This window comes from Anguilla rostrata, chromosome 12, assembly GCF_018555375.3.
Source record: "Anguilla rostrata isolate EN2019 chromosome 12, ASM1855537v3, whole genome shotgun sequence".
Lineage (NCBI taxonomy): Eukaryota > Metazoa > Chordata > Actinopteri > Anguilliformes > Anguillidae > Anguilla > Anguilla rostrata.
In genome coordinates, this window is record NC_057944.1 from 11899691 (window position 1) to 11914072 (window position 14382).

Sequence of the window (14382 nt, forward strand, 5' to 3'; positions counted from 1 at the left end):
GCGAAGGAAGAGAAGGCGAGCGATCACGGACGGTGACATGCTCATTTTTACTGGCCCATTGCTGGAGGATATTTGAAAGCGCAGATAAGCGAGGGTTATGGCCCATACTTAATTACTCTTTCTGAGGGCGCGCAGTGATCAAAAGACTCAAACGAGAGGCGAGCGTGTTTCCCGACAGTTAGCCGTCCGCGGAGCTCATTTCGCACCGGTGAATCGCGTAGCGTTTAAATGCATAACGGCGCTTCCGCTATTATCGCATAGCGAAATAACGGCCGCCGCAAGAACAATTAAAACAAAAAACGGTGTAGAAAGGCGCAGAGGGGGCCGAGAGGGCAAGCCGAAACTACAGCGTGGGGAGGGAGGGGGGGGAAAAGACTGATGATAAAGACTGTGATCTCTCAGTCACCCATGCGGCACGAAAGAGTGAATCTCTTTCCTGAAAGCAGAAGTGTTTTAATGGATTTCATAAGCAGGATAAATGAGGCACATGCTAACTGTCTGCAGCCAGCTGAAAAAAAAAGGCCTTTGAAAAGACCTTCTAACGATTTTTAAAATTATTTTCCTTTTCAGTCCTGGACGTCAGTCTCAGCCTCTCGGGAACGATCGTTAAAAAGGTCGGGGAGAACGTGGCGGTGGAGGTGGAGAAGAACGCGTCCGGCGACGTCACGGTTACCTGGACAAAGGTGAGCGCGCCGGCTTTCTAAAGGCCAGGTGCGGAGAGCGAGTTTAAATACATTCATTTTTTATTCCGTTTTCAAACTTGAAGTACCGCAGTTAAAATGGCCGTTGTTTTGTAATGCGAGGGGGGGGGGGGGGGTGGGGGAGATGAAAGTCATTCAACTGTAAATAGCGCTTGTTCGCTGCTTGTTCCTCGCTGTGGAAACTGCACAATGGTGGTGTCTGAACAGGCAGCCTTGCTTTTACAGGACGGTGAAAATCTGGAGAAGCAGCCCAGGTTTGACAGGCTGAAGTATGCAGACTCTGGGAGCTATGCGTGCCAGTTCTCCATGGCCGGGCTCACACAAAGACGCTCCTTCACACTGGTCGTCGAAGGTACACATCTTTTGTGTTTGTTTGTTTTTTTTGAAGGTACACGCAATTGTCGTGTTTATAATTGTTGAAGAGATTCGTCAGGTTCCAGGTGCGTTTGTGCTCGATGAAAGAATTTTTTTTTTTTTAATCTCTGGCTGTTCTTTGTTCTGGTTTTGTTGAAATAAAATCACTTTTTTTAATTGTTTTTGCATTTGTTTGGTATTGTTTGTTTGAAGGTAAATGCACATATTTTACCATTTTGGAAAAAAAAACAGAAGTCAGTGTTGTCATTTTTAATTGATTGCTTAAACTTTTTTCTTGTTTGTGTGTCTATTGTTCTTTTCAACATGGTGGTTGAATGCAGGAAATACACAAGCGGTACCTCTGTTCAGTTTGAGAACCTCAGTAACGCTGCCAAAAAGCAGCCTGGGGCCAGTAGGCAGTGTTCTGCGCATATACCAGGGTCACGGCTGGGCCGCGTAGGTTCGCAGTTTTGGGGCAGGGCTGTCAATCGCTGACGAAATCCCGCCCCCCTCCCAAACAGGTGTGCCGGTGATCAAGAGGCTGGACAAAAAGAGGGGCGACGACGGCAAACACAAGGTCCTGATCTGCGAGGCGGAGGGGGCCCCGAAACCCAGCGTCCTGTGGAGCATCAACGGCACTTCCGTGAGTTCGGCGATCCGCCCACAGGACACGCCTATCCGTGTCCGCGCGGAATACAGTCTCGGCATGTTCCTTCACGGTCTTCTCTACCGTAAAGCAGGCTATTTCCAGAGCTTTCCACCCATGCGTGGAGATCAGCAGACCCCGTACAATCGCCGGTGTCTTACGCAAGGGGCACCTTCCTTATCGCGCACTGCCGCTGTCACAGAAGAGCCTGGCTCACTCCCCGGGTGTGCCTGTGGAGAGCTCGGTTTATAGGGGCCCCACTAGGACAGCAGGGAAAGCTTAGCAGGCGGCCGTTTATGTAGGGAATGATTCCACAGGCCCAGCCCTGTAGTCTGTGTTGTTTTATGGTCCTTTTTTAATGGAAGGTAAAAGACAGGCATTTATTTTAAAGGGGTCAGTCTTCATTCAAGGTTTTTTTTTCCATCTGGTTTAAGAAAACCCATTGAACTGGAGCTATGTCTCTCTGAATGCAGTGGCTCGGTCCTGCGAAGGCCGAGGCCAAGCCACCTCTTACTGAGGGAGAGCATTGGTGTTGAAGTGCCCCTGGCAGCATAGACACCTCAGCATACAATGAACCCAGATAAGCCGACATCGGAGGAGTTGGGAGTTATATACAAGCTGTCGTCTGTGTGTGTGTGTGTGCCTGTGCCTGTGTGTGTGTGTGTGTGTGTGAATGGTAATGGTAAATGGACTGCATTTATATAGCGCTTTTATCCAAAGCGCTTTACAATTGGTGCCTCTCATTCACCGGAGCAGTTAGGGGTTAGGTGTCTTGCTCAGGGACACTTCGACACGCCCAGGGCGGGGATCGAACCGGCAACCCTCCGAATGCCAGACAACCGCTCTTACCTCATGTCGCCCCTGTGTGTGTGTGTGCGTGTGCACGTACGTGGAAACCCTAGACTGTTGGTTTTCCCATTTGTCCTGAACAGAAAGTGCTGTAAGACCAGCCAGTCAGCCACAGAGCCACATGACTAAACTTCCAGATTTAAGAGTGATGATTTTCTTTTCTCTGCCAAACTTCCTTCATCTCCAAAGCAAAGCAGTTCCAAATTAAAAAGCAAAGAGAAGAAATATGAAAATGGTTGTAGTCAAACATCGCCGTAGTACCAGCGTTTTGCTGTGCCTGAAGTTCAGCTCATGCAAATGGCCACAGCCCCTCAAGCACTGAGGAGTGTTTTTTTCCATCACCGTTGGGTGTGGGTGTGGTGAGCAGGTGGCTCGACAACAGCGAGCTACTCCAAAGCTGCTCAGGTGGTGTTCAGCACCCTCTTGTGGTGATAAGTGGAACTTTTTTTGTGTAATGAAGTGTTTCCCCAGGGGGGAGGTAATAAATTAATATTTATTCTCTCCACATAAACAGTCGAGAGTTATTGCTGAAAGGTTTTGACTAGATACTCTAATAATAATCTGGAAGCACTCGGATATAAATTATTTAAACAAACAAAGTTGCTGCGATGGCTCCCATTTTCCGAAGGCAACACCCAGAAACTATTATCATTAGCACCAGAGATCCTTCCGTTCCGTTCCGACATCACGGCGACTGTGCTGACTGTGCCGCGCCGTCGCTGCGGTAACCATAACGACCGCGTCTCTCTGAAACGTCCGCAGGAGGAGAGCCCCTACGTCAACGGCAAGATCGTTCACAAGATCATCATGGTGCCCACGGCAAACCTCACGGTGTCCTGCACGGTCTCTAATGACCTGGGCCAAGATGTGAAGGTTATAAATGTGTCCTCCTGTAAGTAGCACCCCCACCCCCCGCCCCCCAAGCCTCACTCGCTCGCTCACTCACTCACTCACTCACTCACTCACTCACACCGCCTGATACTGACAACTAATCCAGCCCTGGTCTCACTGCCAGCAGCTCTGAACTGCCCACAGAACACGGAGCAATGAGCAGCCATACTTGAAGTCTTGCCAATACTATTTAATAATAATAATATTTATTTACTTATACGTGTATACGCAAACACAGAGAACTGTGCGACAGTAGACAATTGGCATTTTTCTTGCACGGAATTCACCGAGCAGTGCCTAAATCGTAAAGAGCCGTTCTATCAGTCGACCGCGTGTTCTCTGAGTAAGATAAAAATAAATAAATAAAAAAAACAGCTGCAAAGCCCCAGGGAACGGGCCTGACGCTCAGAGCTGCTGGGATAAGACCCTGTGATCAAACTGACCGAACGAACCCCAGCGCGGCGCTGCGTGTGCTGCAGCCTCCTCTCTAATTAGAGCCGGGAGCAACTGCAGCGCACGCGCTCCTGACGTTCTACTGACGAGCGTTTAACGAGCTCCGGACGAGCGTCCGACGTTCTCCTGACGAGCGTTTAACGAGCTCCTGACGAGCGTCTGACGGGCGCCCGACGAGCTGGTGATGTCACGCGCGCGACGGCGCCCTGCGCCGGGGCTGGTGATAAATCGGGTGGCACGCAAGAAACAAGAACGTGTTGATTAATGGAGCGCTTGGCTCGCAACCACTGTAGTCTGCCATATGCGAAGAGAGGTGATGAAGTTCACAATGTTCTTTGCTTCTTTTTTTCGGAATCCATTTCTACACATTTCACTCGTTTCTATTTCTGGGGTGTTTGTCTGTGTCGGGGTGCTGGGCTCTGTCCCTTTTCCCTCCTGCCTCTTGGGGATTCATTTGCACGCATTTGTTTCACTGGAAAATCTTTTCACGAATATCACTTTTTAAAAAGTACCGTCACTCGGGAGTGGCATGATCGTCGTCGGCTGAGGCAGCATGTCGGTGCAGGGCTGTGGGCTCAGGGCAGTTTCTAGAACATTGTGAGAATTGTTTGTCACTGTAATGCAATTGTAAAACATGTAGACCAACTCATCTCTTGCCAGTCCCATATTAATCCAATATGTATCGAGTAGGTTTCAGGCATACAGAAAGTATCGAGTAAAAAAAAAACAAAACAAGTCTTTAGGTGCAAGTCTGACCCCGTGTAGGCTGACCAGTGATGTTAGTGCATTATAAGAATTAGAAACTATTCAAGGAAGTCCAAAATGATTTACTTTTAAGAAGAATACATTTTAAACGATGGTTAGTAATATGTATATATTGTATTTATCGATTATAGATGGAAGAAATACAATACACAAGACCACACTTAATAGCAAATATGGAAAAACTCTCCGGTTGAATTGTACAATTGGATCAATCTGGTTCTGAATTGAAAGTCACAGATGTACCGTAACGGTTGTGGTCTTTAAATTACCCACAGCACGTTGCTATAAGTTCACAGAGTTGGTTTGCAGTGGTCACGGTCATAACCATCTTCCATGAGCCACCATAGGGAGTCTGTATTTAATGACAACACTGATTGAAATAATATAAACACAGGTAATGGCTCAATGATTTTACAACAATCAGAGGTATGTACAGTACAGATATATCCTGTACTGTCCTTAAATTAGTTTTGTTTACACTAGTAGATCAAGAAGAAAACAGCATAAAAATGTACAACTGCACATCGTTTGCTTTTTGCTTATCCATTAGTATATGCCATAAGGACACACTAAAAACAGGGTCAGACGGAGTTAATCTCTTACGGTACGTTCATTGTGATTAAGCCTTGCAGGCGTGGGCTTCCAGGTGCCAGATTGCACTTTCACCACAGTCACAGAAATGACGTTGCATGTGCGTTTGCTTTCTGTATCGGACGTTAATTTTATTTTATATCTGATTGCAGTATTTAAGGAGGAGGAAAAAATTATGGAAAGACAAGGTAAGTTGCTTTTTAATTTTTAATTTTAATTTTTTTTTAAGGCGACGAGGTACCGGATGAACTGGGAAGTCTACCTGATAGCTGGGGGGAAAAAAAACTAGAAAAAGCGATAAACTAATCTTGTTGCCGGCAGCCGTGATGAAATAGTGTTTCAAAGACATGAAGCTTTTGAGAGAGGAGTTTTAATCTCCTCATCGTGGCGCAGTCGCCAGACAGCAGTGAGGTGGCGGAACCCATGCCCAGACCTCACCGCTGTAGCTTTAAAGGTTTTTGAGTGCAAAGGAGGGTAATGACGACACCCAGTCGAGCAGCCCGACACCTCGACAAACCTGTTCTCATCACCAAACATTTTCAGCCCATTCCTTCATTGCTCAGCTATGGGGAAACGAGTGCAACAGAAACCATTCCGCTCAGAAATGCATCATAACCTTTTTTTTTTTTTTTTAACTTTATGGCTAGAGGATCTATGGCAGCCGTTTACTGAAGAGTAGATTTTCTTTTTTTCCCTTAATGTCTTTGGTGCAGTGAGGCTAGGTTCAGTGTGCTCACAGTAACGGATTGGCAGATCGAAGCGGCGGTGATCTGCGAGCCGTGCAGTGTGTTTTAGCGAACGTCGCTCACGTCTTCCTGTTCGTTTCGCTGTTCCAGACCAGACGGACGACTCGGGGGACCAGGCCAAGCTGATCGCGGGGATTGTGGTGGGCTTGCTCCTGGCTGCGCTGGTTGTGGGGCTGGCGTACTGGATATACATGAAGAAATCCAAGTAAGACCCCTAACCCTGCCACACCCCACCCTACCCTACCCCACCCCCAGGCACTGACACAGCTCGTGATGCGGTACTCCATCACGGGCTGTCAGTTGGCCGGTCCAGCTAATGTATCAGTTCCCAGTGGTAAATGGTAAATGGACTGCATTTATATAGCGCTTTTATCCAAAGCGCGTTACAATTGATGTCTCTCATTCACCCATTCACACACACAAACTCACACACCAACGGTGAAAGGCTCCCATGCAAGGTACCAGTCAGCTCATTGGGAGCAATTAGAGGTTAGGTGTCTTGCTTAGGGACACTTCGATATGCCCAGGGCGGGGGATCGAACTGGCAACCCTCCGACTACCAGACAACCGCTCTTACCTCCTGAGCTATGTCACCCCCAGTGCAGCCGACGTAGCTGTCGGACGGCTCTAAACATTCAGTTGGCCGTTTGATATTGGGAGAAGAGAGAAAACTGAGGCTAAAAATTGGTTGAAAGCCATCAGGCACCGGCTTTAAATAGGGGGCGTATGTGCCAGACGGGTGCTAGACGAAATGCCTGGCTCCTCATGCCATTGCTTAATGACAGTTTGGCACTGAGCACAAACAACCCCTGCTTGGACACAGGAGACAACGCAGAGGGATACATAACCAGACGGACAGGTCTGGCCATCATGGATAGCTGCGCGTAGAGAATTAAATTGCTAAAAGTTTGCGGTTGCTAGCAATGTACATTCTCTCCCTTGTGCATTGCGGCTCCGTGTTTATGAAGCATTGATAATGTGATATTACGCTAACGCTGAAGCTTTAAGTAGCTACCCGCACCTCCCCAAGAACGCGGCTCAGAATGCATTGAGAGCGCAACGCAACAATTGCTCTTGTATGGAGCCGCGTCGGAGCGGTAAATTGCTCTCATTTTCACAGCAGGGAACAGTGGGCTAAACCTTTTGAGGCACCTGTTTTGCTCTTCTCTCCCCGTTTCAGTACAGAGGTTGAAAGGCAAGTCACTCTCCGTGCTCCTCAAAAACATTAGCAAACACACATTTTAAAAGGTTTAATGCAAAAACAACAGTCGGAAAGGTCTCCGTACCACCATTATGTAATTCTAGTCCATCTACCGCGGTGGTTTCACAAAATCAACCCATTTACTCTGTCAGCCCTGGCACATATTCAATACGGACGTGGCCGATTTCACCCTCCTCTCCCGTTGCTAAGGCACTGCTTTGCAGAAATGTCACCACCTTCCTTGTGTTTATTCAAATCCCTTTGGCAGATAAAGTCAAAAAAAAAAAAAAAAATTAAACGGAATAAAAAGCTAAATGGAAAAACGTCCGTTCAATTTTTTTTTTCCCCCGCGCATTGTGTTGTGTTGTGTGCAGATGTGTTTTATGTAAACGAAGCTGACATTTTATTTTTCTGGCTTTCGCCTGATAAGAAAAAGAGATCCTTTTTGGCTGCCAGTCTGTGGCACGCTGAAAACCAACAGGAAGTGCCTGGGGTGTGGGGAGGGGTGAGCGGTCGGCACCGGGTGGAGACGGAAGCTTCCGTGTGAAACACCTTTTTAAAAGTTCATCCCACTGCGTTCTGAATTTGCGTCCTGTGGTCTGATAATGTCTGCCCAAACAGAATAGACTTTATATTCAAATGTTTCGGTCGACAGATATACACATATGACGCACAAATCGGATGCCCTATGTTGCAACAAGAGGCAGATTAACAATAAGACAGAGTAATAAGACCAAGCGCAGCTGTCGATTCCCTTGCAAGGTGCCTGTGAGATTGCCGTGTTACAGGTGGAGAAGCACAGCGCTGTTGTCGTTAAATGCTAAACGAACGCGAACCCATTTCAGACAGGGAAGCTGGAAGACGGGAGAGAAGGAGGCCGGGACCTCGGAGGAGAGCAAGAAGCTGGAGGAGAAGCTGGAGGAGAACAACCACAAGGCGGAGGTGTGAAGAAGCGGAGGGGCGTTTTAGGAACGAGGAAGGTGAGGCTCTAACCCCCGCTTCGCCTTCCACAATCGCCTGAAAAATGTCCAGTGTGGATGCAGAGATTTATGGGTAACGAACGACCATGTAACCAAACATCATTACATAAGATGCACATAGGAACTAACGTGGAACAGAGTTGTTGTGCGATAATGCACCGTTATATTCTTGGTAAGTGTTACGGAACTCGGAATCATAGGTTACAGTTAAGGAACAAACAGTAACAGGACATTATTACACATTTAGTCACAGTGATACGATGTGGCAAACAGTTATTCACACATGCGGGCAGCTTCTGAACAGTTGGTGTGGTTTTGGTGATTGCCCAGCCTTATATTTTGTTAAAAATACTGTAATTATTGTAGGACTAGCCAAGCAGTAACTAATGGGAAAAAAGTTGTATGATTGGGCTACATGAACTTTTAAAATGGCACAATTTGTACCATATCAAATCAAATGTTTCAGCTGGGTCGACCTCTTAATACATTACCTGAAAATTGCTTTGTAAATCTGTGGATATTAGTCATTGAACATTTTTTTTTTCTTTTTCTCTGAAAGGACACTTGAAATATTGAAATACACGAAATATTAACCTCAGGTTATTTCTTCTCATTCCAGGGAAGAAGCAGTAATAAGAGGCCATAGTGCATTCACATGCTGTTTGAGAGAAGAAGAAAAAAAAGAAAAAACAAATCAAAAGGAGACATCGGAGCCTTTTTTCTTGAACATAGACGACATCCATCAGGCTTTTTAGTGTGCAACTTTGACCAGCAGATATTTTTCTCCCGAAAACCTGAGATGTACATAATTACTCTCCCACGATCACGAAAAAAGAAAAAAAAAACGAAAGAATGTGTTGTATGTGGATTTTTATTTTGCTGAGTGTGCACTGAAGACTGCTTTTTCCTCCTTTTTGTTGTTCCTGGTGAATGCGCTTTCGTACTCGGTGAAGTAGGTTTCTGGTATTTTTTTTTTTTTTCCATGGTATTTTTTTTTTCTTTTTCTTCTTCATCTTTTGGGTAAAAATGTCAATTCACTGTTCACTTACTTAGGCCTATATTATAAATACACATAGCTGGTGGTTTCATGGGCAAGTTTGGTGCATTTCCTGTGCAGGACGGCCGTACACCAAGGACTAATTGGACTATTCTGGGAAGAACCTATGCTTGTTTATTGTGAATCTGTGGGTTTTGCTTGAAGATGCTTCACTGCTGTTACTTCACTACACCTCAAGAGTTCATTTTTTGCGTTCGCCGTTTTTCATTTGAAATGCCCTTTCGGCGTCGAGTCGTTTGGTTTAAGAGTGGAGTACAGCATCTAGGATTTGTTTTCCAAAATAAAAAATGATTGGGAGTTTTTAAGTGCGAGCCGAATTGCCACAACACCCTCTTTATTTGGTTTGCCAAAATCTTTGGGGAAGTTACGCTGCTTAGTCTCATGTATCTGTTCTCTCGTCCCTTCACAACAATGAGTAATATTTCATCACGCGCAGAAGAAGTCAATATACAAAATAAACAGTGCATTGGATTTCATTTTGTCTGTTTACCTCTCTGGTATCCTTGCCTGGTTGGTGTGGGACCGCTCCTGTTGGGCGGCTGCACTGTTAAAATGGGCGTGCATCCACTGTAGCTGGAGGAGATTTACTGTACCTGTAAATATGGCTGATTCAGATGCTTTCCCCCCCTGTTTATACTGTACAAGACATGTTAGCTGTGCCTTTGGCGTTAGATAGGTTTAGTCAATTTTGCCTTCATTCCTTTACAAAGTTTATCATTTCAGCGGTTTGAGAAGGTAGTGTACAGTAGATCAACTCATTCATTTAGAATATTGTATGGTGTTATGTGAGCCAGTTTCTTTTGGTTTTTTTTCTTCATTTTTGATTGATTGAAGGACATTACACATAAGGTGCAGGAGGGTACTGGGGAAGCATTGGCATTGTAGCGTTGATTTTTAATTTTTTCTTTTTACTTGTTAGTTGATTAAATCCATCAGGTCAGCAGTGAAACCAAAGAGGGTGAAGTGAGAAGGCCATATAAGTATTGTAAATACTGACTTTTGTTTTTGTACTTTTGTTTAAAATAAAATGTACATTTTGAAGAAAACAATAAACTCCTGAAAATACAGTTCTTTGAATGGCTGCTTTGGATCATTTCTTTACGGTGTTTCTGGGAAATGTGTGTCCGCGAGAGACTCCATTTCAATCGCCATGTTCTGTAAATGGTAATGTTCCTCATAAATAATATAACATTAGGAAAGGTACTTAGATTACCTGAGCAATAGGAAGGCAAATGTTAGCATTCCAAATATTACCACTGCATTGTATCAGACTATCAACCTCCAAGTTTAAGCTTAAAACAAACTGAAGTAAAGAAACTTGAGCCTCAACTAATGCTCAGCCAAGCATGAAAAAGCATATTTAATTGCCTAAAAAAGACTGACATTTTACGCCAACACAAAGTCAGTAAAATATGGTCTAAAATCTAGCAGTGCCCATATACATGCACTCCTCATGGGTCTGCTAGCTTACTGGTCGGTATACTTGTACACCGCTGAGTTCATGGGTCCCTAGTGACGATAAATATGTAGCCGCCAAATGAGATCTCTAAAGCATACTCCCCCCCCGTCCAAGTTGTCAAACTGAATATGGCAGCGATGAGAATCATAATCTTCAAAAGATTTGAGCAGGAGCCCCGAATTCCTCGAAATGGCAGGACTGTGACATCGTAAATTCCAGGAAGTCAACCCCAGCACAGCATTGCTGTGTGCATAGGGCTTTTGAGGGGAATCATTGCACAGTGTAAAATACACCTTGGGCCTTTTCCAAATGAGTCTACAAAGCATGAAATACAAGATTTAATCATCAACGTCCCAATGTTCCAATTACTAAGGTACACAGACTAGAACGATTGGTCTCTACACGCCAACTATACAAAATAATTGACTTCAAAATTCCCTACATTTGTGGGAAACTATTCTAAGGAGGCTTGTACAGTACATTGCAGTATCCTTTCCCATGACTGCAGTCGATGCTTCCATTTCCAGGTAAGGTACCTGTGTCAGACTTTGGCTAGAATGAAGCCTACTGTATACATCCAAATGTAGAGGATTATCACACTGATTATCCAGCTGGGGAAATTTAACTGCAGAAACGCTGATCCAGTTAGCAGTATACAATTTACATTGAATGGAGTTTACTCTTATTTCAGCCCCTTCAGGTTAAGAACAGAGGCTTGTAGCTCAAAAGAATTCAGTAACAACGTGAAAGATCTATACTGAAAAACTTTCTGTTGAAGCCGGGAGTAAAAAAAAAAACCGTCTATGGTATTTCACTACAGGAAAAGTTCAAAAGCGTATATACACCAGGGCTGCCCAACCCTGATCCTGGAGATATACCGTCCTATTGGTTGTCATTTCTATTCCAATTTGGCACACCTGATTTGACTAATTAGGAGCTCAACAACTACTCTAGCTATTGAATGAGGCGTGCTTTGCTCGGGTTGGACAGAAAGCCTACAGGACCCAGATCTCCAGGAACAGGGTTGGGCAGCCCTGGCATACACAGAACAACAGCACAGTTACTTATAAAGGCAAAAACACAGATCTTTCTGGGAAAGTCTAAATGAACATGTTTACTGTGGCTTAAGGCATCTCTCCCGCAGCATACAATGCCATTGATCAAAGGACGAATCAATACAAATATCTAGTTGGCTTGCTTAGCGGGAGATAAACTCAGTTTTTACATCATCTCTCCGCCAGATGGTTTTAAGTTTCCACAGATCAAAAAAACAAGTCTTCTTTGAATTGAAGTACGGATTCCTGCAAGCTTCCATCCGCGAGCCTCCGATTTCTGATTTTGTGTCTCTCCACACTGCCTCTTCTACGTGCTAGTAGGCTTCCACGCTTCTTTGTTTGTGTTACCGGATGCCAGTTCATTAGATTGCAGAAGCACAGCAGTGGTTAGAGTGTAATACAAGATGCTGACATCTCAGTAATGTTATAGATAAAAATTACCCAGAGCAGCCTTTTTGGCTGGACCGCAACAGCGGGGCCAGCCCTACAAACGCGAATGTCTGTGAATGACTGACTGACTGAGTGAGTGAGTCATGAAGTTACACCATTGGCCGGCCGGATCACGTGTGTTAGGTCCAGCCATATACTAGGTTTTAGGGGAGGGTCGGGGAAGCAATGGAAGACAGTGCCAGAGTGCATGCTACTAAAAGTTTGTTAGTAAAAGCTTTTTGAGAGGATGAATAATTACTTTTCTTTGGCATGGATACATTTGAAGACAATATCGGGTGAGTTCGTTTTGAATCAGTCATTATGCTGAGAAACAGCTAAACCATTTTTCTTGATAGCGTTTCAGTTTCTCTGCAAACGCGCAAAAACACGCTATAAAACAATGCCAGTAAATATATATATATATATATATATATAGTCCGCTTTGTTCCGTTGCTACCATAATATAACAAACTTTCTTGTGTCTGCAGCTGCAGTTTCTCGCTGCAATTACTAATATTGCACAAAAGACGCAATTTATGTAGTCTGCCAATGTCTAAATAAAATGATACTCCGCGTTGATATATATATATATATATATTTTTTTTTTTTTTGCTACTAAAAGTTTGTTAGCAAAAGCTTTTTGAGAGGATGAATAATTACTTTTCTTTGGCATGGATCCATTTGAAGACAATATCGGTGAGTTCGTTTAGTCTTTAGGGTGAGAAATAGCTAAACCATTTTTATTGGCAGTATTTGAGTTGCTCTGCAAACGCTAGAAAACACGCTGGTATAATAAAACAATGACGGTAAATATGCACTCACCGGTCACTTTATTAGGTACACCTTGCTAGTACCGTGTTGGTCTGCTGCTGTAGCCCATCTGCTTCCAGGTTCGACGTGTTGTGCGTTCAGAGATGCTCTTCTGCATACCTTGGTTGTAACGAGTGGTCATTTGAGTTACTGTTGCCTTTCTATCAGCTCGAACCAGTCTGGCCATTCTCCTCTGACCTCTGCCATCAACAAGGCATTTTCGCCCAAAGAACTGCCGCACACTGGATATTTTCTCTTTCTCGGACCATTCTCTGTAAACCCTAGAGATGGTTATGCGTGAAAATCCCAGTAGATCAGCAGTTTCTGAAACACTCAAACCGGCCGGCCCGTCTGGCACCAACAACCATGCCACGTTTAAATTCGCTTAGATCACCTTTCTTCCCCATTCTGATGCTTGGTTTGAACGTCAGCAGATCGTCTTGATCATGTCTACATGCCTAAATGCATTGAGTTGCTGCCACGTGATTGGCTGATTAGATATCTGCGTGAACGAGCCGTTGAACAGGTGTACCTAATAAAGGGTGTATATAGTCCGCTTCGTTCCGTTGCTACCATAATATAACAAACTTTCTTGTGTCTACAGCTGCAGTTTCTCGCTGCAATTACTAATATACAAAAGACGCAATTTATGCTGTAGTCTGCCAATGTCTAAATAAATAATACGGTACGCGCGCAGTAGCAGCGATGGAGAGTTGATATTTCGTTTTTTCTCAATTTCGTATTTATTATTTGAAATATGTATTATTATTCTATATGTCTCTGAGGCACTCTGAAATGTTCATTCTCTGCTAAACGCAATAGCTTGGAATATGTGTCCTTTTTCGAGCCCTACAGACTCGAATGTCTGTGACTGAGTGATGAAGTTACACGGTTGGTCGGCCGGATGACGTGTGTTAGGTCCAGCGATATACTAGGTATTGACCTGGTCTTGTTCTCCCCCACGTTGGGAAGTTACTTTGCCTAGAAATGTGTCCGTATCTCAAAGACACAGAAAATCCCATCAAATTCTTTGGGTCCTCAGAACTGAACCACTCGGAAATTAGCACAGGAGATTCCACAGCTCGACAGGCACTTCATTGAACACTGAGCGCGCTCCCAAAGATTTCACTCTTTACCTATCGAGCACAAAACGGGGTTTCCATGTCGCACCTGAGTAGGCGCGTTATGCCATATAATCCTGCACAGCCCTTACAGTCACAGGCGGTGGGTCGTCAACATTTTCAAAGTTGACACAGGTGAGAGTGGGCGTTTAGCTTAAGAAACATTCCGGGTTGATCTGCGACAGACAGATGGATGCGCGCAATTGCACAGACCATTTTTTAATCAATGGAAATTATGTTCTAAAATAACCCATTTCACACAGTGCCGATGCTG

The 14382-nt window shown here is 44.6% G+C and overlaps 1 protein-coding gene across 2 annotated transcripts in view; it reads left to right on the plus strand.

Moving 5' to 3' along the window:
* Positions 1 to 10301, plus strand: part of LOC135235898 (CD166 antigen homolog) — a 55728-nt gene extending 45427 nt beyond the window's left edge. The window contains exons 9-16 of one of the 2 annotated variants that reach the window (XM_064301898.1): positions 571 to 683; positions 927 to 1053; positions 1577 to 1698; positions 3313 to 3442; positions 5403 to 5438; positions 6087 to 6201; positions 8043 to 8177; positions 8797 to 10301. In XM_064301898.1, coding sequence (XP_064157968.1) covers positions 571 to 683; positions 927 to 1053; positions 1577 to 1698; positions 3313 to 3442; positions 5403 to 5438; positions 6087 to 6201; positions 8043 to 8145 — 746 coding nt within the window. In that variant the 3' untranslated portion in view covers positions 8146 to 8177; positions 8797 to 10301. The remainder of the gene's footprint in view (positions 1 to 570; positions 684 to 926; positions 1054 to 1576; positions 1699 to 3312; positions 3443 to 5402; positions 5439 to 6086; positions 6202 to 8042; positions 8178 to 8796) is intronic. The other variant, XM_064301899.1, reaches the window with a different exon arrangement.
* Positions 10302 to 14382: the final 4081 nt, after the last annotated feature.